A 27,026-nucleotide genomic window follows, 5' to 3' on the forward strand; every position below is an offset into this window, starting at 1 on the left:
AAAATTTAAAAAAACATGATCTACCGTCTAGTTTTTGAGAAAAAAATGATTGTAATAAAAATCGTATGAGAATTTGAGTGGGAGAATTTCAAGGTTCGCGATCTGGCAATGCTGTCGCGTGAGACAAGTCATGATTATCACTATACTTTGAGACGCTGCGCTCGTCTCAGACAGAGAGCTGCCTGTGTACAGTGCTGCCACGATTCACGTGCCTCTGAGCGTTCATTTGTATGCTCGAAATTTCAGTAAAATATCGTAACCATATGTTTTTTTACTGATCATTAACGATAATTTGAATGACTTTTGGAACATATTTCACAACGAATAACGTTCACACAGGAAGGGGGCTGCAGCCTATTTTTTATACGGCACTTAGCTATCCCACTACCTTAAGGAACAGCATCACGAATGACATCATTTAAGTACTGAAAGTACGAACGTTTGTTATTTCGAAACTCCGTGCAGTAAAAATTATATACGTAATCTTGCATTTGTGATAAGCAAGCGGGGATATGCGTAAGATGAAGGTCCACGAATATTGTAAATGCGTAAATATCAGTGGTAATATTTCGTACCTATAAAACTTGAAGATATACATTTTCTAGGGAATTCAGTGTAAAACTTGTGTGTATATACCAGCCTCGCAGTATTGGTACGCTGTAATGGTTGAATGTACGGATATATTCCTCGATGCGTATTCACATCGTAAAAGCAATGAGACGGGGTTCTCGGTCGTTCTCGTGTTGGCTGTTGAGTATAAATATATATACGTGCATATATATACGTGTATAGATACGAGAGCTAATACGAGCTAGCGTACACACATATGGCAAGGTATACTAGCCCGTTTGGCGTTGTTGAACTCCTCACCGTATAACTATACGTCGTAGCGCAGTGCACGTATATTAAGCGTATAAAAGCACATTATAGGTACGTGCTTAGAGCCGCTTGCCGTCGTGTTCTCGCGTGGCCGACGTTATAACGACGATCATGCCGAGCCAGAGAGAACATCATTGGCAAGGGTGTGATAGAGGATTGGAATAGTGGCTAAGAGAGATAGAAAGAGAGAGAGAGGGAGAGAGAGAGCCAGAGCAAGTGGGAGAAATGAAGAATCGGAGACAGAGATACTCCTCTGAGCGAGATCGTTTTCGCACACAAGTCTCTTCCACCGCGTACATTCACTCCCAAACATTTATTATACCCAGAGATTATAACATCGTCTGGCTCCAATGAATTTTAGAGCTCGTATTGGTTTCTTGTCCCCATGGATTCGTATGTCAGTGTGTGTGTGTGTGTGTGTGTGTGTGTGTGTGTGTGTGTGTGCGTGCGCGCGCGCAAACGGTGCGTGCTGAAAGGATGCTCGCGCAAATACGTTGATGAAATTTATCGATGACAGGAGACTCGACGAAGACAGTAGTACAAACCACCCTGTGAAAATCCAACAGTCACAAACCAACGACATCAGCACTATCCGTATCCTTCCCCTCGAATTTTGATCTGCGATGAGCAGTATTTCATTGAACGGTTGACCGCTTATCGCACTCAATCGAAAAGAGTTAAACGTCCCCAAGGTTTACCCGGGTCAATCCGGCTCATCAAAGGGCTCAATTCAGTCATGAGGAATCTCAAAGAATCGATCCTTTGAGCAAAATTCGACTTCGGTGGATCGTTCTATATCGGGAAAGGAGATTTTTTCAGTCTGGATTCGTTTTTTGAATATCGACTCCACAAAACGAAGAATGAATGATATTTTTCGAGTTATTTTTCACCATTTTCTCAAGACTATTCCTTGCTGAGATAAATCTACTCACAAGAGTGGCTCTAAAATTTGGTGCCAGAAACTTGATTTTTTAGTTTTACGCAGTAAAATGGGTACTCATACGTAAAGTTCCAGGGTGTTAAATCCGGACTTCTGGCTGGTCATTCCATCGGCCCTCGTCTTCCAAACCGCCTATTCGGGGAGCGCCAGTTACGATATTTCCTCCAGTTCGGATTTAACACCTCTGGATTTCTATCTACGGAGGGACCCATAAAGGAAATGGTCTACGCCAGGGAAGTAAATGATCAGGATAAACTGATTCACCGAACAGAAGGAGCATGGGGCGCCGTTTATTGCATTTCTGTAGAGGACTCGCATTAGTACAGAAACGTAAATAAATGCTTTTTACGAAAAGTGTAATTTGCTTTCCAGGCGAGAGGAAACGACATCCACGTACAGACATTGTACAGAATTTTCAATCGTGTTTTCATCATTTATGTTTCCACGGGATATAATTAACGGATAGTCGGGAAAATGAAGAATTTCGTTTTTCAATTCACTTCAGTTGATTTCCAGATATACGAGAAGTAAGTTTCTTAAAAAAATTGGTCAACATTTTTTTTTATATTCACCAATGCATGCATAAAGAAAGAGAAAGATTATTTTTCATTCTTGCTCATTTTTAGGGACTGCCTATTTTTTAAACAGCATGAAATCACGAATTACTCGTTGAACTCGATTTCCTTATTTCCCAACGTAACTTCATCTTTGGCAAGGGGAACAAAATTTTAGAAACAACGAAGTAACAGATTACTCAAAAGTTCGATAAAATTGCTGTTTGATGAGCCTTTAAATCTCGACCGAGTAAGAGAAAATGCGATCGAATAAAGTTCACCAAGAGTCTCAATAGATCCCCGAGCAAAAAAAATGTGATACGTCGCGCATAAAAAAAACATGTGTGACGCAAAATGCGTCACACATGCATCAAATGAGACTACGTCGCTCATGAGTTGCTCATAAGTAAGACATGTGTGACATATCGTAAGTTACTTATAAGTAACTCAAAAAATGTGATACGTCGCGCATAAAAAAAACATGTGTGACGCAAAATGCGTCACACATGCATCAAATGAGGCTACGTCGCTCATGAGTTGCTCATAAGTAAGACATGTGTGACATATCGTAAGTTACTTATAAGTAACTCATGAGTTGAGCATATGCTACTCACAGGTTGAGTACCTCGGTGTTCAATATGTGTGATGAAATTGTTTTTCATTTGTCACAGGTGAATAATTGGTCCAATGGAAAATAATATTAAAATAACAAGCAATTAATTAAAAATAAACATGGAATCGATAAAAGTTGAATATATTTATACATTCGTTTCAATACAGAAAATTTGCGTTTATTGTAAAAATAAACATTTTAGATAAATCATAGATTGCATGGTTTTCATCTTGTAGATTTGTTGGCTCCTGGTTGCTCGACCTCCCGAAGCTTTGGCCCCCTCGTTCTCTTGCGCCCTCGATTTCTCGCCCTCTCGTTCCGACGTCCCCTGCACTTCTCGTTCCCTCGAACTCCGGACCTCGCGTTCTTTCATCCCCTGCGCCTCTCGTTCTCCCGAACATTTTTTCATTCCCTCGTCCGCTCATTTTTTCGTTCCCTCGGCCGCTGATTCTTCTATGTCCTCGTCCTGACGTTCTCTCAGCCTCTGTATCTCTCGTTCTTTGGTTCCCTCAGCCGCTTCTCCTCTCATCCCCTCGTCGTCTCGTCTTCCAAACCTTTCGTTCTCCTGGTCTCCAGACCTCTCGTTCTTTCGTCCCCTTTTTCACTCGACCCCACGACCGCTCGTCCTCTCGATCTCTCAGCCCTTCGGTCACTCGTTTCCTCGTCTTCTCGTTCGCCCGTTTCCTCGTTCTCTCGTTCACCCGTTCATTCGTTATCTCGTACTTTCGTTCCTCTCATACTCTCGTTCTCTCGGTCGCTAGTCGTCTCGTCCACTCGATCTCTCGGCCCTTCGTTCGTCTGTTTTCTCGTCCTCTCGTTCGCTCGTTTACTCGTTCTCTCGATCTGACGTCCATTCGTTCTCTCGTTCTTCCGTTTCACTCGTCCCGTCCTCTCGTACTCTCGTTCTCTCGATCTATCGTCGTTTTGTCCTCTCGATCGCTCGTCCCTTCGTTCTCCTGTTCTCTCGTTCGCTCGTATTCTCAGTCTCTCGTTAGTTCGTCTATTCGTTTTCTCGTACCTTTGTTCCACTCGTCCTCTCGTCCTAGCATCCTTTTCGCTTTCTCGACTTCGCGCGCTCTCGTTCTCTCGATTTCTCGGTCCTTCGTTCACTCGTTTCCTCGTCCTCTCGTTCGCTCGTTTCCTCCCCCCTCTCGTTCACTCGTTTACTCGTTCTCTCGATCTGACGTCCATTCGTTCTCTCGTTCTTCCGTTTCACTCGTCCCGTCCTTTCGTACTCTCGTTCTCTCGATCTATCTCGTTTTGTCCTCTCGATCGCTCGTCCCTTCGTTCGCCTGTTCTCTCGTTCGCCTGTTCTCTCGTTCGCTCGTATTCTCAGTCTCTCGTTAGTTCGTCTATTCGTTTTCTCGTACCTTTGTTCCACTCGTCCTCTCGTCCTAGCATCCTTTTCGCTTTCTCGACTTCGCGCGCTCTCGTTCTCTCGATTTCTCGGCCCTTCGTTCGCCTGTTTTCTCGTCCTTTCGTTCGCTCGTTTTCTCGCCCTCTCGTTCACTCGTTTACTCGTTCTCTCGATCTGACGTCCATTCGTTCTCTCGTTCTTCCGTTTCACTCGTCCCGTCCTCTCGTACTCTCGTTCTCTCGATCTATCGTCGTTTTGTCCTCTCGATCGCTCGTCCCTTCGTTCGCCTGTTCTCTCGTTCGCTCGTATTCTCGGTCTCTCGTTAGTTCGTCTATTCGTTTTCTCGTACCTTTGTTCCACTCGTCCTCTCGTCCTAGCATCCTTTTCGCTTTCTCGACTTCGCGCGCTCTCGTTCTCTCGATTTCTCGGTCCTTCGTTTACTCGTTTCCTCATCCTCTCGTTCACTCGTTCTCTCGTACTTTCGTTCCACTCGTTCATTCGTTCTCTCAATCTCTCGGCCCTTCGTTCGCCTGTTTTCTCGTTTTTTCGTTCGCTCGGTTTCTCGTCCTTTCGATCACTCGTTCTCTCGTTCTCTCGTTCTCTCGATCTCTCGTATTACCGTTGCGCGTTCTGCCGCTCAACTCTCTTTTGTCCTCTGGATCTCATGCTGTCGTGATTGAAAATTTAAATGATTGTATTTCGTATTACTGCTCCTAGAATTGTAAAAAAATGAACATTGAATTTACTTTTTTTCTATAAAAACCATCAGAAATAATAAGGTACACAATTAATTAAATAGTCATAATGTTTTACCTCAGAGATGATCATAAATTTTCATTCGTTTTCTATATAATTTACAGGTTCCGCTACAAACATTTTATTGGTATCAGCTTCTCTCATTGTAAATAAAATCTCTTCCAGTTGCCAAATGTCTAGAGCGAACACCTTTTCTTGTTCCAGTTTTTTGTACTCGAAAATGAATTTTATACTCCGCTGATCGTCCGAAAATGTCTCCAGTTTTTCGCATTTTAATATGACCGCATACACTCGATAGTAAGCATCGCAGTTAATACATAAATTATTACAATCACATTCGGCATTTCTGTATCATCAACTACTGTAGTATTCTTCGTGTTTGTTATCTTGCTCTTTTTTTACTGTAATATTGTTCGTCATTGTGCTCTCTCCCTAGCTTTTTTCTTTTCGAACTACTTCTCTCTGAGCTGAAACCTCTAGATTTAATGAGCCTATGGTTTGCCCCGCTGCCCCGCTCGCTTCTAGTCTCCGTGTTTTTTGAGCTCGCTCTCTCTGACCTATAGTCAAGTTTTTTGGTAGCCTCTTGTTCCTCTTTTCGATCATTTTCTCTCCTATTTCCGTTTTCTCGTGAATTACCTCTTTCTCTTTTTGAACTACAATCTCTAGTTTTGCTGAGCTTCTGGTCTGCCCCGCTGCCTCGCTCGCTTTTAGTATCCGTATTCCTCGAGCTCGCTCTGTCTGACCTATAGTCAAGTTTTTTGGTAGCCTTTTGGCCCTCTTTTCGTTCATCTTCTCTCCTATTTCCGTTTTCTCGTGAATTATCTCTTTTTCTTTCAGAACTACAATATTTAATTTTGCCTAGCTTCTGGTCTGCCCCGCTGCCTCGCTCACTGCTAGTCTTTGTATTTCTCGAGCTCGCTCTGTCTGACCTGTAGTCAATTTTTTTGGTAGCCTTTTGGTCCTCTTTTCGATTATCTTCTCTCCTATTTCTTTTTTCTAGACAATTATCTCTTTCTCTTTCAGAACTACAATACTTAATTTTGCCTAGCTTCTGGTCTGCCCTGCTGCCTCGCTCGCTTCTAGTTTCCGTATTTCTCGAGCTCGCTCTGTCTGACCTATAGTCAAGTTTTTTGGTAGCCTCTCGGTCCTTTTTTAGATTATCCTCTCTCCTATTGCCGTTTTCTCGTGAATTATCTCTTTCTTTTCTGGAACTACAATATCCAATTTTTCTGAGCTTCTGGTTTGCCCCGTTGCCCCGCTCGCTTCTAGTATCCGTATTCCTCGAGCTCGCTCTGTCTGACCTATAGTCAAGTTTTTTGGTAGCCTCTCGGTCCTCTTTTCGATTATCTTCTCTCCTATTTCCCTTTTCTAGGCAATTATCTCTTTCTCTTTCAGAACTACAATACTTAATTTTGCCTAGCTTCTGGTCTGCCCTGCTGCCTCGCTCACTTCTAGTCTCCGTATTTCTCGAGCTCGCTGTCTCTGACCTATAGTCAAGTTTTTCGGTAGCCTCTCGGTCCTCTTTTCGATTATGTTCTCTTCTATTTCCGTTTTCTCGTGAATTATCTGTTTCTCTTTCCGAACTACAATATCTACTCCTGATGTTCTCCTGATTTTCCTTGCTATCTTGCTCTCTTTCATTTTCTTTGTTTTCTGAACCACCTTTTTCTGACCGACAATATCTTTTTATCCCAGAATTATGGCTTTCCTCGCTATTACGCCCGCTTTTGTTATGTTTTCTATCGGAAGCTGCTCTTCCTGGGCTGAAATTTTCTTCCTCACTGAAATTCTGATTTCCCTCGCTATCCTGCTCCTTTCTCATATCTTTTTTCTTCGAAATCGTTATCTCCGACCTAAAATCTTGTTCTGACGACCCTATCGTAATATATTCCCTATAATCTTTGTCTTCTCTTCTATTCGTGTCCGTGCTCATAATGGTTTCCTTTCTACAATCTGTTGTTTCTTGGTCCCTCTCGTCAATGTCATTTCTTTTTCTGCTATTTTCTTTTTCCTTCATGTAAACAATTTCTTCACTGTCCCGGCTCGTTGCTCGCTCTCTATCAAGCCGCGTACTCAGAATGCTTTCCATCTTATTCAGAATGGAAATAGGCTCATTGCACGTTTCATCAAAAAAATCTAATGGTGCATCTGTTTCGGTTCTAGGAGAAAAAAGGAGGTAAAAAATACAATGTTTCACGATAAATCGATTTTTAGAATTTTTTTTCAAATCCCATACTTTTCAGATCCAAATTCTTCTATTATACAATGCTCTGATGTTGTTTCCTTTTTATGGGAGTTTTTTTCTTCTTTTCGCTTATTTTGTTTCATTGTATTGATCATCGTAGTTATGCATGCATCGAAGTCTTTTTGGTTCAGTCTGAGCGACTTTGGTACGTGTTGATTAACGTAGACTGAATAATGAATAGCGTACTTGAATTGACATTTTCTCTGACAGAAAAGTCCGCGGAGCATACAAATTTTTACATGTTAAATTACCTTTAGTGTCCTCCAACAAATCGGCTGGAATTTTTTCGGTCGCTCCTTTTCCAGTTCGCGTCATGTTTTGAAGTTTCGTAGCAGGGATATGGGCCTTGATTATTCGGCGCACTAGCTCTTTTGGGTCCTTCCGGAATGATTTTTTGATAAATTCTAAATGTCGTGCATTGAGATATACTGTCGACCCTGGCAATAAGGGAACCTACAGGGAAGTACTCTCAGTAATGACAATTTTTCTAAAAAATTGTGGAAGTGTTGAAAATTTGATGAACCGGAATGAATATCTTAATCATGTACTTTGAAAAACAGAATCCAAATCCAGAGTCTATATTGTGCGTACGTCCTTAGATTTTTAACTAAACTACAGACAAAACCAATATCAATAGGTGTATATGGCGAAAAATAACTGCAATGTTCATAAATTTTTAGTAGCTTGTTGCCATTTTTCAGAAATTCCAAGGCTAGACTAACCAAATAGACCTCACATTCGTATTTTGCGAATCAAAATGCGTACCATCATATGGGTCTGATCAAAGATACAGTTAACTTGTTATTGAGTGTAGGTGTAATTATTTATGAATACCTTGATGTCCGAATGACCTTTGTTATTTGAATCCGGAAGAACGTCATCAGCATCGTCAAATTCGCTTTTTTTCAAAGTTTCTATGAGGCCTTGTAACACAGATATGACGTGTTGCGCTGGGCCTCAAAAAGTAAAATTAATCCAATGGGACTTATCGTACCACTTTCATTTCAATGCTCTCCGCTTTGATGCCTTCATTCTATCTCAATCGCTAATTCGTCTCAATTCATCAAGCTTGTCTCTTTTTATACTTACTCATTTTGTATTTTTATAATTTAATGTTTTCGTTATTCCGATTTCTCTCTTCCTTACCCTTTTCCTATCTAAACTCCGCGTTTTTCAACCCTCCGACCTATCGTTCTCTTGTCCCGGTTTCCTTGCCCCTGCTCTTCCGCTGTTTATCCACTTAACCTCGCTTTCTCGTCCCTCATTTCCCTTTCCGTCATCTCTCGCTTTCATTCACTCGCAATCACCTATTCCTTCTCGTTCGTCACGCTATCGTTCTTTTCTACTTTCTCATTTTATTTTTTCATATTTTCGTTCTCCCGGTTCTATCTCCCGCCCTGTTTTTCCTTAGAACCCCCTTTTTTCAACCGCCTTCCTATCGTTCTTTGATACTGGTTTTCTAACCCCGTTTATTTGCACCCCCCCCCCCCCTTTTATCGCCTTCGTCCGGTCAACTTCATTTTCTGGTCCCTCGTCTTTTATCCCATTCTCTCGCTCTTTTTCTCTCACAGTCGTTCATTCTTTCTCGCTCAACATGCTTTTTTTTCCTGGATTTTTTCTTTTCTACTTCCTCATTTTTTTTCTCCCGCTTTCTATCTCTCTCGCTCTTATACTTCTGAACCCGTAGTTTTTTATCCTCATTTCTTTATTTTTCAATTGCGCTTTTATTTCTCACCTTCAGAGAACTGCCTGCAATTTTGACACGAAAAGTCATTCACCGAATAGGTTTTCCCTCGACCTTCGAGGCTTTCCACAATTCCGCTGTCTTGTTCGACTCTTGCCGCTTGTTTTTGTGCTGCATGAACACGATTTTCTGTTTCCAACTGCCTTTGCCTGGAATCTCCCATTTTTTTCGGCGTTACGAGACCCAATTCGTCGAATAAATCGAGCGATTCTAAATAAGCCCTATCGTCTGAAAAATTATGAAAATATTTCATTCAATATTTATATCGAAAAGAGTAAAATATTTTTCTTACCGTTCTTTCGCAGGATCTTGACTGGGTATCTCTTGTTACCCCACGCTCCAACTAAAGTCCCGTCGGAATGTTCTTCAATATCCGAACTTTTTAAGACATTTATTGTATTTTTTTTGCAAGATTTCCATTGGACAAGCGAGAACATTTTTTTCGTTCTTGACACGCATGTCACTTTTCGACAAGACCGCGTGAAGTGAAATGGTCAATGACTATCGGTCCATGGCACACGCCGTAATCGCTTGTCATACTATTCTCGAATAACGTTAAACAGTTGCTCAATTGACTCATTTCACAAAACAAATTTCATTCATGCGATTTGAAGGTTCGCATTGTACGCGATCTCATTTACGCAGAAGCCATTCTATTTACGAATAACTTCATACAGCTGCTCAATTGATCTGTTTGGCGAGACAAATGTCATTCGTGCGAAATAAAAGTTCGGTATATAAGCAATCATTTCCGTCTTCGATTTCAAAAAGTAATTGGCACCATGCCAAAACGGAGAGCATTTTTCGACAAAATATCTCGGGCTACACGATATCGGTGGTTGAAAAGAATGAAAGAAAATGAGAATAATAGTGACAGCGAAAGTAATGAGAAAACGGATATTTCAGAATCAAGTGAAAATGAAGAAGAAACAGTAAATGGATTTTCTGAAGACGTGACTGTTTCCAAGAAAAGCGTTGTCTTCCAAGAGTCACCCGTCCCGTATCCTGAATTTTTGACGGCTATTTCGACCGATTCTGAAAACGATACGGATGACGATAATTCTTCAGAAGGTAGTTCCGTCGGAAACATTCCGTTACACGATTTCGATTTCAGCAGTGACGATGCGTCGGATTCTGAAGATGGTGTATCGACGGATGACCGTAACGAAATGATTTACGATGGAGCGCAGATAACGATAGATGAAAGCGTAATTTCTATTTTATCATTTTTTCTGAGACACGACCTTTCAGTCGCTTGTCTATCAGACTGCTTGGATCTCGTACGACTTCACTGCAAGAAAGAAAATCGGGTCATGAACTCGATGTATAAATTGAAAAAATATCTTGCTGATTTCGAAACGCCCGTAGAAAGACACTATTTTTGTTCGATCTGTACGTCTCCGTTACAAGTAAAGGATTCTGAATGTCCCAAGTGCAAAGGATCTTCTGAAAAAGGTAGCTATTTCTTAGAACCAAATCTTATTGGGCAAATTCAGAAGTTACTCATTCAACCTAATTTTTATGAAAATTTGAATTACCCCGTTACGAGAGTGAAAAAACACATCGACAATTACGAAGATATTTATGATGGCGAATTATATAAAAAATTCAGGCAAGAAAATTTTGCTCCTGGTGAAAAATATATCTCTTTCACCTGGAATTCCGACGGCTTCCCAGTTTGGTCCTCGTCTACTTATTCTGTTTGGCCCGTTTTCCTCCAAATAAATGAACTTCCCTATTTATTACGAACAAAACCAGAAAACACTTTACTCGCTGGACTCTGGTTTGGAAAAAGCAAGCCAATTGTCAATCTTTTTTTAGACAAATGCCTCTCAAAAAGCTTGGCCAGACTTCATGAAGGTGTTCAATTTTCTATCCCATCAGAAAATGACAGAATAAAAATCAGTGGAGGTATTTTTTGTGGAACGTGCGATTTGCCAGCAAAATGTCACTTTTTCAATACAAAACAATTCAATGGTGAATACGGTTGTCCGCATTGCCTGCAAAATGGAAAAACTATTGGGAAACGTCGAGTTTACCCAATCCAAAGACCTGCGTGCTTACGGACGACTACCGAAACTATAAGCAATGCTATAAAGGCACATCGGAACAATTTGGCGGGAAAAAAAAAATATTCTGTATTCGGGGTAAAAGGAATAACAATACTGGCAATGTTAGCATATAATTTCATAGAAACGACGAGCGCTGACGTTATGCATCTCGCATTTTTAGGAGTGGCAAAAAAATTATTAAAATTGTGGTTTATGCCGGAATTTCATAACGAGCCTTTTTCGCTGATTCGTTTTAAACGATTAGTAGATCAAGCTCTTCTAAATCTATCACCACCATCGTACGTTACGAGATTACCGCGGAGAATCACAGATATAGCATTTTGGAAGGCAATAGAATTGAAGAATTGGCTGCTGTATTATTCCCTCCCCATTTTATCCGATATTATGGAAGAGGAATATTTTCAGCACCACAAATTACTCGTGCTAGGAATATACCTTCTAAATCAATCAAGCATTAGCGAAGATATGATAACAAGAGCTCGAACCGCATTGCAAGATTACGTTTCTCAATTTCAAAAATTGTACGGTGAGACACACATGTCTATAAATGTACATTTATTGTTACATCTTCCTGAAGTTGTCACCCGGCTCGGACCCCTTTGGGCAACATCCTGTTTCCCATTCGAAAACCTGAACGGAGTCATGAAGAAGTTCGTCCATGGAACAAGATTTGCTGATCTTCAAATTTGTTCATCTATATCTTTATTCATGGGCGTGAAAAATTTGAAAAATCAAATCCTCACTGCAGGAACTAAAACATCACAATTTTGTGAACGGTTAGACCTCAAAAGAAAATTCAAGAACAAAGCTATTCATGTCGACTCGAACATTAGTATAATCGGTCGAATTCTGAAAATTGACACGGGAAAAAACCTGGACATTCCCGGCTTTATCTATGCCCAACGTGACGGAATAACAATCCACAAATTTTATAAACTTTCTCGAAACGGCAAAATTTTTTGCAGTGAACAAATTGCTGTGATGATGAAAACGAACTCTTCTTGCGTAAAATATAAATTGAATGATACTACAACGGGTATTGGAATTATACAATATTTTTTGAGGGTCGCCGAATGTGATTGCAATGATTTATGTATTAACTGCGATGCTAACTATCGAGTGTATGCGGTCATATTAAAATGCGAAAAACTGGAGACATTTTCGGACGATCAGCGGAGTATAAAATTCATTTTTGAGTACAAAAAACTGGAACAAGAAAAGGTGTTCGCTCTAGACATTTGGCAACTGGAAGAGATTTTATTTACAATGAGAATAGCTGATACCAATAAAATGTTTGCAGCGGAACCTGTAAATTATATAGAAAACGAATGAAAATTTATGATCATCTCTGAGGTAAAACATTATGACTATTTAATTAATTGTGTACCTTATTATTTCTGATGGTTTTTATAGAAAAAAAGTAAATTCAATGTTCATTTTTTTACAATTCTAGGAGAAGTAATACGAAATACAATCATTAAAATTTTCAATCACGACAGCATGAGATCCAGAGGACAAAAGAGACTTGAGCGGCAGAACGCGCAACGGTAATACGAGAGATCGAGAAACGAGAGAACGAGTGAACGAAAGGACGAGAAACCGAGCGAACGAAAAAACGAGAAAACAGGCGAACGAAGGGTCGAGAGATTGAGAGAACGAATGAACGAGTGGAACGAAAGTACGAGAGAACGAGTGAACGAGAGGGGGGAGGAAACGAGCGAACGAGAGGATGAGGAAACGAGTAAACGAAGGACCGAGAAATCGAAAGAACGAGAGCGCGCGAAGTCGAGAAAACGAAAAGGATGCTAGGACGAGGACGAGTGGAACAAAGGTACGAGAAAACGAATAGACGAACTAACGAGAGACTGAGAATACGAGCGAACGAGAGAATAGGCGAACGAAGGGACGAGCGATCGAGAGGACAAAACCACGATAGATCGAGAGAACGAGAGTACGAGAGGACGGGACGAGTGAAACGGAAGAACGAGAGAACGAATGGACGTCAGATCGAGAGAACGAGTAAACGAGTGAACGAGAGGGCGAGAAAACGAGCGAACGAGAGGACGAGAAAACAGGCGAACGAAGGGCCGAGAAATCGAGAGAACGAGAGCGCGCGAAGTCGAGAAAGCGAAAAGGATGCTAGGACGAGAGGACGAGTGGAACAAAGGTACGAGAAAACGAATAGACGAACTAACGAGAGACTGAGAATACGAGCGAACGAGAGAACAGGCGAACGAAGGGACGAGTGATCGAGAGGACAAAACGACGATAGATCGAGAGAACGAGAGTACGAGAGGACGGGACGAGTGAAACGGAAGAACGAGAGAACGAATGGACGTCAGATCGAGAGAACGAGTAAACGAGTGAACGAGAGGGGGGAAGAAACGAGCGAACGAGAGGATGAGGAAACGAGTGAACGAAGGACCGAGAAATCGAGAGAACGAGAGCGCGCGAAGTCGAGAAAGCGAAAAGGATGCTAGGACGAGAGGACGAGTGGAACAAAGGTACGAGAAAACGAATAGACGAACTAACGAGAGACTGAGAATATGAGCGAACGAGAGAACAGGCGAACGAAGGGACGAGCGATCGAGAGGACAAAACGACGATAGATCGAGAGAACGAGAGTACGAGAGGACGGGACGAGTGAAACGGAAGAACGAGAGAACGAATGGACGTCAGATCGAGAGGACGAGAAAACGAGCGAACGAGAGGACGAGAAAACAGGCGAACGAAGGGCCGAGAGATCGAGTGGACGAGACGACTAGCGACCGAGAGAACGATAGTTTGAGAGGAACGAAAGTACGAGATAACGAATGAACGGGTGAACGAGAGAACGAGGAAACGGGCGAACGAGAAGACGAGGAAACGAGTGACCGAAGGGCTGAGAGATCGAGAGGACGAGCGGTCGTGGGGTCGAGTGAAAAAGGGGACGAAAGAACGAGAGGTCTGGAGACCAGGAGAACGAAAGGTTTGGAAGACGAGACGACGAGGGGATGAGAGGAGAAGCGGCTGAGGGAACCAAAGAACGAGAGATACAGAGGCTGAGAGAACGTCAGGACGAGGACATAGAAGAATCAGCGGCCGCGGGAACGAAAAAATGAGCGGACGAGGGAATGAAAAAATGTTCGGGGGAACGAGAGGCGGAGGGGATGAAAGAACGCGAGGTCCGGAGTTCGAGGGAACGAGAAGTGCATGCAGGGGACGTCGAAACGAGAGGGCGAGAATAATCGAGGGCGTACGAGAACGAGGGGGCCAAAGCTTCGGGAGGTCGAGCAACCAGGAGCCAACAAATCTACAAGATGAAAACCATGCAATCTATGATTTATCTAAAATGTTTATTTTTACAAACGCAAATTTTCTGTATTGAAACGAATGTATAAATATATTTAACTTTTATCGATTCCATGTTTATTTTTAATTAATTGCTTGTTATTTTAATATTATTTTCCATTGGACCAATTATTCACCTGTGACAAATGAAAAACAATTTCATCACACATATGCAACACCGAGGTACTCAACCTGTGAGTAGCATATGCTCAACTCATGAGTTACTTATAAGTAACTTACGATATGTCACACATGTCTTACTTATGAGCAACTCATGAGCGACGTAGTCTCATTTGATGCATGTGTGACGCATTTTGCGTCACACATGTTTTTTTTATGCGCGACGTATCACATTTTTTTTGCTCGGGTCCACAAAACGTGTAGGGGTGTCTCCGCGACTCTCTTTCTTTCTGACCCATAGTGAAAGTTCATGTATTTCTCACTTTTTTCCCGATTTCGGCCGACTAACCTCTGGGAATACACGTTATATAACAGAAGCAATTTTTTTTCGTTGGGTATCGTTGCCTATTCGGAGCAATTCCACGATTATTCTCGAGGGTGAAATTTTTATCAGCGGTCTGTTTTTCCGTACGCTGTGATTCTTCACTAGGTTCATACCTCTTTGTCTACCGGTCACTAAACCGTAATTTTGGTAGATATATACATGCGTATGTATGACGCTGTAAGTCAGTGAGGCCGAGGAAACAAAAAATTCTGACTATACCAATCACGGGGATGTACAGGAGCCGTCATTCACTGACCGCTTTTTCTCTGTGTTTTTTCCCAGGTCCCTCCTTGCTTCTGTCTTCCCTCCCTTGACTTTCTGCCTTTTTTCATCGTATATCGACGATAGGAAGTGTTTTCCTTTCTGTCAGCTTGGGAGATTGGCAATACAGCAGCGGTTGATTAATGTCTCGACAGTGTGTCCATGTACACATTGTATCAGATACAGGCCATATTCCAAAACTCTAGCCCCAGCACTTCGAGAAAATACTATAGAAAGATCCGAGGGTTCGACATATAAGTGAGCGAACAGTAAAAAACTTTGGACTCTGTCAATATACGAACACGCACACACAATCTTACCTCTAAATGTTGGCATCGTAGCCACCATTGTGTGGTATATAAGCTTCGAGTACGTTTGCCATTCGTATATATATACGTAGTGGAGAATTGATAGGATTTCTTTGAGTACCAATAAAATCATTGGGCAACATACTACTTGGCGTAAATCAGGCATTAAATCGGCGCTGAGGGTACACCGATTAATTAGCCGGCCATGAAGTTCGCTCCGTTCCCTTTAACTCTCTTTTTCTACTCGAGCTTGTACCTCCTCCAAGAATTATTACATTACACGAGTACGGGGGTGTAATTAAAAAAGAGAAAGAGCTCTATTGGATGTAGGAAGCTCGAGTTCGCTAATCTTTATTACAATATAGTTGAAAACGTAAACTTGTCAATGATTACGAGGTTGAGTAAATACCAGATCTCTGCTCTGTTCTGTACGGTCAATTTGAGAAACTGGTGTAATGGCCCTCTCATTCTATGTATTACGTGCTTTTGTTTCACCTCTTTTATTTTTATGGGTGGGTGTCCGCCTCGCCGTATAAATCTGTATGTGGTCTTCTCCAATGGGAAAGACGTAGTATACATTTGAACTGACCAGGCTCCAGCCAATTTGCAGTAACTTGGTCCACTACTCTTCGTACAGGCGCACCTTAACCGGAAATACTGACTAAAACTGTAGAAATTTGCGACTACTGGTGCAGGAAGGAAATCTACGATAGTGAGCAAACATACTCGTACGTGTGCGTATGTGCTTATGTGAATGTGTGAATGTATATGTTCTGAAGTTTCCATATAATCGTGTAAGGAAGGTTGGGCAGACACTGTGTGTCGTATATATACATACGATGCTAGGGATATGGAGAAACTAACCGCTTGCGGGATTTTCAAGAGTACCATGGGAGCTTGGATAACAATTTCTTCTTGGCCAGGGTAAAACGTTGATTCTTTACGGTTTCAGGAAGACTTCTTCCCTTCTTCTTCGTTCGCTCTATTTTTCTTACATTCATTTTCTATAACTATGTATAAATATTTTATGGTACAGCGCGATAATAATGTGACTCCAATATATCTATCTATGCTGCATCGTTTCGCTACTACTTTTGAGCGCGAGAAACCTCGCCAAGCTCATTTCAAATTCATTTTCCTTTCCTGAGGAAGCTGCACATTCATATACCTTTATGACCTCAGCGCTAAGATACCTATTGGAAAAGCGAAACGTCGTACATACATGTAAACCAGTCGCGTTGTTCATGAACTCATCGGTTAAGAATATTTTCATACAATATTGTTTTCATACACTACTGTGATATCGTCGATTGATTAAGGGGGTCCCGCTTTCGAAAGTCAAAAAAATCGATTGTTTTCGGGAATGGTTTTGGGGTAGACGGAAACAACTCAAGATAGTGAACTTTTCAGTATAGTTTGAAGAATATTTCGAAAGTACAAAAACATTTTTTTAATGTAAGAAATACTAGTTTGTACATGGTTTATGTGCCAAGTCTGATTATCGAAGTTTCTCAGCTGCGTTCAACGGGGAGATCGCAATTATCGTCTCCAACAAAAATTCCAATTTTTATTCCTTTTTCATATATTTTCTTTCTATATGAATATATAAAAACCCAAAAAAATTGCGACGTTTTATATATACAGTACGTTGAAGTGATATTCTATTTTTTCAGAAGCATTTTTTTTCAAACTCGCTAAAAATATAGAATTTTGCAATTTTTTCTGGTTTTTGTAGGTTCATATGGAAGGATAATATGTGATAATGGAAAAAAATTTGGGATTTTCGTTGCAGACAATAATTACGATCTCCACATTGTACGCAGCTGAGAAACTTCGACAATCGGACTTCACGTATAAACCATACACAAATAAGTATTTCTCACATAAAAAAATGTTTTTGTACATTTTTGTACATTTGTACGAAATGTCTCTAAAACTATACCGAATTGTTCGCCATGGTGAGTTAACTCTGCTATCCAAAAACATTCGCGAAATCAATCGGGATTTTTTTGACTTTCTAAAGCAGGACCCCCCCCTTAAATGATTATTATTGCCCACTCATTAATCTTCATCCAATTATTTCCTGGCCTCGATGATCAAGAAGACCTAAACTAAAGGAACAAATTCATCCTAAATTCTCTTCACCCACGAGATTCCCTCATATTCGATGACAAAAATGTATGAATTTTTTGAAACATTTTTTACAGCGGAGATTCTGGAGTTGACAGCAGTCGCCGATTTCGAGGCTCGATTACCGTGTAACATTGATCCTTCAACGAAAGCCGAAGAGGTTGCCATGGTTTTATGGTACCGAGAAGAAACCAGTAGGCACCCAATATTCAGCGTGGATGCTCGAAGCCGTAACAAACAAACGAGAACGTGGTCTGATCCAAAGGCGTTTGGCGATCGAGCTACCATGAGAAGTGCTGCTGAACCTACCGAGCTTGAAGTTAATCCACTCGCACCCGAGGACAACGGTATCTACCGATGTCGCGTCGATTTTAAGGACAGCCCAACTAAAAATTATAAGATAAATCTAACTGTGATAGGTGAGGCATAGTTGTGCACATTGTTTAGTGATTCAATAGAGTACACTCGAAAAATTCATGGTTGAAGGAGCGAAAGTTAATTGCCGGTTACCCGAAAGCTTTGTACATGAACTAGAAGCCGTCAAGACTGTGAGCTAAAGAAACGAGCTATTGAACGTTTCATCGAGTCATTCCGGATGACCAGTTAACGCCCCGGAATCTATGCAATTTTCACTTAATTAATAGATAGGAGTTGAAGCAACAGGTGCGTCGTGCAGTCAGCCGGTATTATGTATGTCAGACTTTCCAAGTGATTAAATAGTGCATGAGTGATGGAACATACTATTCTACGCTTTTGATGGTTATCTGAAGATTTTTTTTGGACCAATAAAGTTTGTACAACGTAGCTCTTCAGGATACTCAAATGACTTGATCCAAGAAAGAATAAAGACTCGAATGAATCATGATTTCAATGGATTGAGGAGTGGCAGTGTTTCCAAAATATCATTGAATAGCATCATCCTCCTGTTCCATTTACTCAATTGGAATTAAATCAGACGATGAACTTGGCGACTTCGCATCGGCTGCATACCCGACGATGTGGAGCAGCCAATGATTTTTCCACATTTTCTTACGTTTCGGTTTAATCAATTATTTCAAATTCATTCTCCATTAATTGACATTCTTGAAGAGTTAAAATAACATTGGAGAGCGTGAGAAGTGCTATGGTAGTTCCAGAGCGACTAACACAGGCTTTGGTATCTTTTGTTCTGATCGCTTTTCGTGGGTGAACCAATTCTCAGAGTTAACAAGAGTCAACTGTTATCTTCTCCGAACAGGGAGCCGCATCCAATTTACAGAGAACTCAGCCTGGTTGCAAGAGTCTTATCTACTAACCCTTAGCACTAATGCTCCTACCGTTTCGCACTTCACCCTTGAAGCGTTTCGAAACTGTATCGTGAGAACAATTGTAATTTTCGACTTGAAAAAAAAAATTGTAATTGGACGTTTCATCCACATGAATGCGAATCCTCGGCAGCATTGAACTTGATGGCTCATGATTCGTTTGTTATTAATCGTATTTTTTTTCCATATCTACATTGATCAGCTGATGATTGATTAACAAATGGATAATTGATGGCACATCGTCATAAACGCTTTTTGAATCAAATAAAATCTTTCATTTGCATAATAGGGATATAAATTTCAAAAGTATTACTTCGGCCAATGGTCGAAAACGCATGTTTCATTGCACAGATATTCAATGAGACGTTGACTCAAAATTCTCCCTGTTTATCTTTTCCAAAACCTCTCATGCAGTTCTGCCTGAGAAACCAGTTATACGTGCGAACCCCCAAAGATCGTCGGCGAAAATACTTGAACCGATTAACGAAGGTGGTGAGTTGTCACTTCTTTGCGAAGTCGATGGTGGCAAACCCCCGCCACAAGTAGCTTGGTACCTGGAGAATAAGCTTTTGGATGATACGTACGAAAGAAGAACATTGGTCAAGAAAGGTGTTGAGGTGACGGTCAACCAACTCGACGTCATTAAAGTGTCAAGGGAATTTTTCGAGGCTAGACTAATTTGTCGAGCGAGCAACACTGAACTCGCATCCGTTTCCTCAGAGATCATTTTGGACATCAACCGTGAGTGTATGATTTTCAAAGAATTATGGCGCGAGTCATAACTCAGTTGAATATTGATCGATTCATCGAGGAGGAAGCAGAAGATGAAAATGTAACAGTGGTATTCGTTTGTTCAGTGAAACCGCTAGAGGTCAACATCACGAATAAACAGAATCATATATCAGCACTGCAGACCTACGAGGTGGAATGTACAACAACAGGGTCCGTTCCGGAAGCGGTCATCACCTGGTGGAAGGGTCCACACCAGGTTAAACACATGGCGAGAAACGTGAATATCCTCGAATATTATCAGAATCTACCCAACACTCACACATTAAAAATTCTATTCTACCATGAATTACACCTACTCAAACGCTTTGGAAAGTGATGAAATTAAATCCATCTTTCTCTTAAGCTGGTTGAATAAAAAGTCGACACCAGGGCAATGGGGTTCGTTAGATTTATATTAGAATTCCTTGATAGTTCGCAGAGAGCGGGAATATGACGAGAAGCACCTTAAGCTACGTACCGACCATGGAGGACAACCAAAAGTTCCTCACCTGCCGTGCCGAGAACCCCAGTGTGCCTAACAGTGCACTCGAAGATAGCTGGCCTTTGATTGTACATTGTAAGCATAAAAGTACAGAAGACAAACATGCCATCGAGCGAGGAAATTTTCTTTGGAGAAACTTTCTAATAGGAAGCAATATTTTCAGACGTTCCAGTCGTGACGATAAAGTTCGGGGCAAGTCTACGTCCGAATGACATCAACGAGGGCGACGATGTGTACTTCGAGTGCGAAGTCAAAGCCAATCCTGCAGCTTACAAACTCCGCTGGTTTAAAAATAGCAAGGAACTACACCAGAATGCGACTGCAGGGATATTTCTGCCAAGTGGAAAGTCTCTGGTCCTTCAAAGAGTCACGCGAACCTCGGCTGGGGAATACTCGTGCAGCGCTGTCAACGGAGAAGGCACTGCCACCAGTAGACCAGTTACTTTAGAAGTGATGTGTAAGCTGTTCATCAACTTTGAAAGAATCACTTCACACAGTGTTTCGTCACAATTGTATGGATTTTGGGTAATGGTGTATTCAATGAAGCGTCCATGTTACGTCCATTTTCCAGACGCACCAATCTGCAAAGATGGCTCGGTCGCCCAGGTCGTAGGTGCTTTGAAACATGAAACGATATCGCTCGTCTGTGGGGTTCAATCGAAACCTCCGCCGATAACTTTTCACTGGACCTTCAACAATTCCGGAGAGCTGATGAACGTACCGTCCAATCGTTTCACGCAGATTAAAACGCCGAAACGTATCGCCAATCACTGGCATTCATCACGACTGAATTACACACCCAACGACGACATGGATTACGGCACGGTTTCATGCTCGGCAACCAATAGCATCGGTCCACAGAGAACCCCGTGTCTCTTTCAGATAATCGTTGCTGGTAAACCCTATCCATTGCAGAACTGTACCGCCGTTCAATCCACGGGGCCGTACGCTTATCGAATGGGTCAGTATGTTCAGGCTGCTGACTGTTGAAGTCGTGCGTTATATCACCCAATATCATGCTTGGGAAAAATATTTTTCTATATGTTTTTCACACTACGTTTTCGATACTTTTTTTTTTCCCAGACATATCTATTCTTGTTTAGTCGAGAGATCCGAGTTAGAAATCAGAGATTTTTACAAAAACTATAAAAATCAAAGGCTTTACTGGAAGTTTTAAAATCTTCATTTTACATTTGTCTCTCATGGTGAGGATGTCATTGGTCATCCTGATGGACTTCGTTTATTATCCTGAAACGAAAATAATTTCATTATAATTATGACAAATGAATAGCACGATTGAAAAAATGTCTACGGTCTTATCGTAGTCTGCGAACTACGTGCATGTGTGTGGCTGTTTATTGGAATGAGTGATTGCCTTCAAAAGTATTGGTAGAACCTCTCGGTTTGAATAACAGACGGATCTATCGATGACTGCAGATTCTCAATAGATAAATAACTAAATTGGAATTAGATAGCGATCAGTCATTCCTCAAACGATTACAGAACTATCTGAGTTCTCAATCCTCTGAATCGATAAATAATTTTTTCATTTCTGTGGAATGTCTACGAGCAGGGCACGAGGAATTCAAGCAGAAGGATTCGCAGGAGGCTGATTGGCTGATAGTTCGATGCAACGAAGGATTCGACGGGGGTCTACCATTGACGGGTTTTGAGCTCGAAGTCTACAATGAAGAGAGTGTATCCCATATAAATACGATTTATGCAAATCGCAGTGAAAAATCGATTCTCATGGGTGATTACCGGGGACCGATTTTTGAAGTGCCAGGCTTAGAACCGGGGCGAAATTATCGCCTTTTGCTGTACGCGGTCAACGCCAAAGGACGAAGTCATCCGGTGACGTTGGAACCCGTGTCTTTGAAGGGCGTCGCAATGTACACGACAGGTGAGTCTGCCTCGCTATTCCATCACATATATTTTCCATCGTTCATTAATTATCCTCAATTTTAATTAACCTCAAATACCGACGAGTCATTGCAGTCGTGATACTTCGTAATACATGTGCTTCGAACCGCTCATAGTCATTTTGCTCTCGTTTTGCATTTAATCTTCTCTTCCGATCAGTAGCGCTATAGCGTGTCCGCGCCCTTTGGGGCCGATGTAGTAGCTGTAAGGGGTATGGAACGAAAGCTTTTCCGCTTTTTGTGCCCTTTAGTAAGAGCCCTGAATTAAAATCCCATAAAGTTTCTGTGGGTAGAAAGAGGAAAAAAGGGGCTTCTCTCTCAGTCTGTGCTATCTTGCTTTCCCTCGCTTTCTTTCTATCGCTCTCTTTTCCCTTTCATATCGTACTGCTCCTGTCCCATTCGCTACCAGTTGTACGTGCGCTCGCGCGCGCGTTTATCGTCTTTAATTTCCATCTCCATGGTTTATTCATGCTTGATGCAAAAGTATGCGTGACCGTTTCTATCGGGGATATACACTCAGGGTACATATACGTGTCATCAACGTACATACGTACTTCAGGCATGCATACGTATAATTCTGCAAGTTGGTATTAAAGCACGTGTGTATCCTGCGTTCATATTTAACTTGGTTCACAAGGCTCACGAGAAAACTTGCAGCGCAGTCTCTTCTGTTAACCTCCGTACCGTACCACAAACTGTATGCAGAATATACACAGCTGAAACTATAATATCCCGTACGGCCAGGGTCACCCGTTCAACTCTCGTGCTTATCTGTATAGCTTTGTTGGTCCTGATATTCATTGGACCGTGAAAATATCCCAAGGAAGAGATGATAGTGTGTTCTCTTCCATCCCAACTCTCCTGCGTGAGTTGACCCAGCAAACTGTACCAGTATACATGTTGCTGGTAAGTTAGTCAAGAATAGTGAAGCCAATTCTAGTGGCGGTATATACGCACAGTAATGTTAGTAAACGCTTCCGCTTTCTGTATCCACCGTTGTTCTTTTACCTTTTTAAAGAAATTCTATACCGTGGCATTTTTATTTAATCGAAATATACATTTTTCAAGCTATCATGCCAGCTACCCCAGTCCCTCTTTGTATCTATCCGAACTGAGCCCTTTTTGGTCGGATATCTCAAAACGAGAGTGTCAGGATGACTATTTACTTTGGGGGAACAGATTCACATTGCCTTCTACTTCTCGCACGAGGGCCAAATGAATGTGTCCGCTTTTGATGCTGATGATAAACTAAACTGATAGTTTCGGAAGATGTATGATCACTTTAAGGGCGCAAACGAAGTTAGGATCCTGAGGTAGATTGACCGATAGGCTGCTTTGAAGGATACTTGAGAACTGGACCTTCCTTGTTTCTACACTGACAACAGGTCAGATTCATCGGTTATCGCAGCTTCACAATCATAGTCATCCATTTACGGTTTAGACGAGCAATCTCGTCACACTTCTGGATCACTCACTCACGTAGGAATCCAAATAAACAATAACACATCCACGCGGAGCATCGAACGGAGACGGGCCTGTGTCGTCGACCTATAAATAGAAGCTGTGTGGCTATAAAGCCTTGACGAACCATGGAGGGTCCTTCCCTTGAATGAAGGACAGTAGATTTAGATTAAACGTAGTGCTTGCAATATTCACGAGAGGACAAGTTCCACCTCGTTCATGGTTTCGAGAATAGTTGACGAGAAACTCATCTGCATTGTATTTGAGAGGTGGTCCATGATCAATAATCTCGAAGGTTCGAGCTCACTTGAATATAACTGGAAATGCAGAAATCATGTTATACAAGGCTATAATAAGAATTCTCCAAATGAGACGAACAATAAAGCCGTCAAGGAGCTGCCATCCGTTCGGATAATTCCAAATTGGGGTTTTCATCATTAAGAATCTTTTCTCGCAGGGGGTCAACGCCTGTCTCGAGATTTGTATGCTTCACATTTACCATCTCCTAACATCTACTCATTGTTGACTAGAAAAGTGCAGGGAATGTAGAAACTGTTTGAGACGTGGGTGCTTATGTGAAAAGATTTGTTCACCAGACACGTTCGGAGAAAACTCAGCCCCAGACATTCGACTCCTCAGGTTCAGGAAGATTGAGGGATGCTTTTGTGTACGATCAGAGAAATATGTAGAGATACCTCGTTATCGATTTGCCTAATACTCGGTTCACGTTTCGCCCACGTTATTTCTTCAACGAGAAATATATTTTTCGTTGTTTCTTGTTTTCTCGGCAGGTCGAGGATCCGCTGAAAAAGATTCGGACTACAGTCTTCTAGTGGCGTGTTTCGCCGGTGGCATAACTGCGGCGTGTATCCTTATCGTAGGAATTACCTTGACGGTTTATCGTCGTAATCATCCTATGCAACCCATCAAGACCCAAACTCACGTCGTTCACTGCGAGAGCAAAGAAGACCGATCGATCATTCCTCTTGTACCGTGCAAAGATTCACACCGTGACACTAAGGATTCTCGAGATTTCAGTGATATTAGAGACCAAGCTCCTAGGAATACAACGAGAGATCCAATGGCAAAGGAAACGAGTAGAGATCACAATCAGCAGCAGCAGATGCAACTGCACCCAGCTGTTGATCCGACGGAGGAAAATCCCGACGTAATACCAAACAAGGTTGAACGGAGAGCCGTTATATTCGAGCCGAATTATACCCCGAAAATTGAGAGGACGAAAACAGATGAATTTCGTGATCATTTCGTCGATTATGAGTATCCATTGCCCTCGTCGGTGCTACATTCAAGGGACACTGCGTGGAAATGTCCAGACGACTACGTGGATCGACTGGACGAATCTAGTCCGGCAAGACCAAGCACACTTCCAGTTCATCGTACCCACGATATCTACACGAGAAGTTCACGTGTACAAGAAAGCTGTATATGAAATCACACTTCCTTCATCCTACTATTATCGCCCTACCTTCCGTTTCTATTCCTCCCATTCTTTGCACGAGTTTCCTGTGCTATCGCTATGACGCTCCAATAACAAATCTAATGGAAGAAGAAACAAAGAAAACAAGCTACCATGTTTTTGCAGAGAGGCAACAAAAAAAAATATGAAATCCTCTCAATGTTGGGACTGTTCGAAATTACATTCTCTACCGTTGCAAAGAAGGACAGAAATAAAACATTGATTGCAGCACACTCAAACGATACGACGAGGCCAAAGTTTATCGATGTCTGTACATAGACAATAAAATGTCGTTATTAAGATGTTCATGGTATATAAAGTATGTACGAAACGCATGTATAAATTCGATTTATATATAAACCTATATATCTATACACACTTATACGTCCATATATTTATTATATCATCACGCGCGTTTTTATTTTTCCATTATCTGGAGATTGTGGAAGCATCATTATCGAAAGAAAAAAAATGCAATCCCAAAATGTAGGGTTTCTGCGATTTAAAAGTCATTTTTTGTACGAGCTATCTCATCAGGCGTCCCAGTTCCGATGCTACATCGGACTGGAGATATTCTAGCTCGATATCGTTATCATTTACTTGCGATCGAGATCGCAGGGTGGCTGATCCGTTGGGAGTTTTAGCTCTGAACGTTGAAAAAGAGGAAGAGGGATTTTCGGCGTTTCAAACGATAAATCACCTCGTTAAGAAGCCCTATATAGGTAAGGATACGTGAGAGAAAAAGAAATATAGAAGGAGGCGAAAGAGAGTAAGGGGTCTTGAGGGAAGAGAGTTTCAGTCTGCGTAGAAATAAACTGCGATCAATCCGTCAACCGGAAGTGTGATCGCTCTCTCTCGCGTTCTTTCTATCTCTCTCTCTCTCTCTCTCTCCGTGTTGTATTATAGATTTCGGCAGTGCGCATTATTCTCTTTTCCTGTTCTCCTCTTCTCTCTTTCTGCGTTTAGTACTCGAGAGGTTTAAACTCGAGGATGGGGATTGCAGAGGATAACTGGTGTTGGCGTTAGTAGCTGCTACTCAGCTCTTCCTGTCTCGTCACCTTGTCCGTTCGCTTCAGAACTCCGCTCCATCTTAAGAACGCCGCTCACTTCGCTCTTCGTGGCGAGGAAGCTTTCTCTCGCTTCTATCCTACGTTGCTCTTCAATCCTCACTAAATTTCAAAATTTAGAGCTGGTACGATCACCATTTCCATCAACAGCTGAAGGTGATGACCCGCGGATATGCAAATCCGTGGCACGTGAACGACACGCCGAGAGAAAAGGAAACGACCATCGCACTGCGCTGTGACAATGCCAATTACTACCTACACGGCTGGTCTTTTCGTGAGTAACCTTCGAGTGGCCTTTTCAAGAATTTTCGCATTCAGCTTATTTTTATTTTTCAAAGTACTCTCCACGTAAGTATATCTACGGTAATCTTCCATGGTTCCCATGGTAATCCCATGCTTCCTATGCGATACTTTTCTGTAATAACGTTCGGACTACGTGCCGTCCAGAAGTTGCAGGTCATTATTGTCAACGTTTGAAAACGTTTTTGTTATCATTCTCCTGTATTATTTTGAACAATTCTCACAGAACGAATTTATGATTGAGGATTAAACAACTTAATGCGTTCGCATTAAGTAGCTAAATCTTTTTAGAAGGTGGGGGTAAGGGACGAAGCTCCAATGCTAATACATTGAGTGACGTCAGCAATGCCACCATATACATAAGTACTGAATGATTACTATTCATTCAGATGAACAATGCGAAAATTTTCAAGTGTGTCAATGATAATATTAATTATTATTCAGAAATACGTTTATTTTAATCACTTAAGGTTGATAGTACATTTATTCTCGGTAATTGAAAGTTGCGTTGAAATACAGACAAAGTTG

The 27,026-nt window shown here is 41.6% G+C and overlaps 1 protein-coding gene across 1 annotated transcript in view; it reads left to right on the forward strand.

Annotated features, from left to right (window-relative positions):
• LOC122409393 (neural cell adhesion molecule 1-like) overlaps positions 1–25,509 on the forward strand; it is a 47,362-nt gene extending 21,853 nt beyond the window's left edge. Inside the window, exons 2-9 of the mRNA XM_043416912.1 lie at positions 17,772–18,113; positions 19,413–19,739; positions 19,856–20,007; positions 20,202–20,346; positions 20,435–20,728; positions 20,843–21,232; positions 21,845–22,174; positions 24,446–25,509. Coding sequence (XP_043272847.1) covers positions 17,772–18,113; positions 19,413–19,739; positions 19,856–20,007; positions 20,202–20,346; positions 20,435–20,728; positions 20,843–21,232; positions 21,845–22,174; positions 24,446–25,104 — 2,639 coding nt within the window. The 3' untranslated portion in view covers positions 25,105–25,509. The remainder of the gene's footprint in view (positions 1–17,771; positions 18,114–19,412; positions 19,740–19,855; positions 20,008–20,201; positions 20,347–20,434; positions 20,729–20,842; positions 21,233–21,844; positions 22,175–24,445) is intronic.
• Positions 25,510–27,026: the final 1,517 nt, after the last annotated feature.

The sequence above is a fragment of the Venturia canescens genome, chromosome 4 (genome assembly GCF_019457755.1).
Source record: "Venturia canescens isolate UGA chromosome 4, ASM1945775v1, whole genome shotgun sequence".
In the NCBI taxonomy this organism is placed as follows: domain Eukaryota; kingdom Metazoa; phylum Arthropoda; class Insecta; order Hymenoptera; family Ichneumonidae; genus Venturia; species Venturia canescens.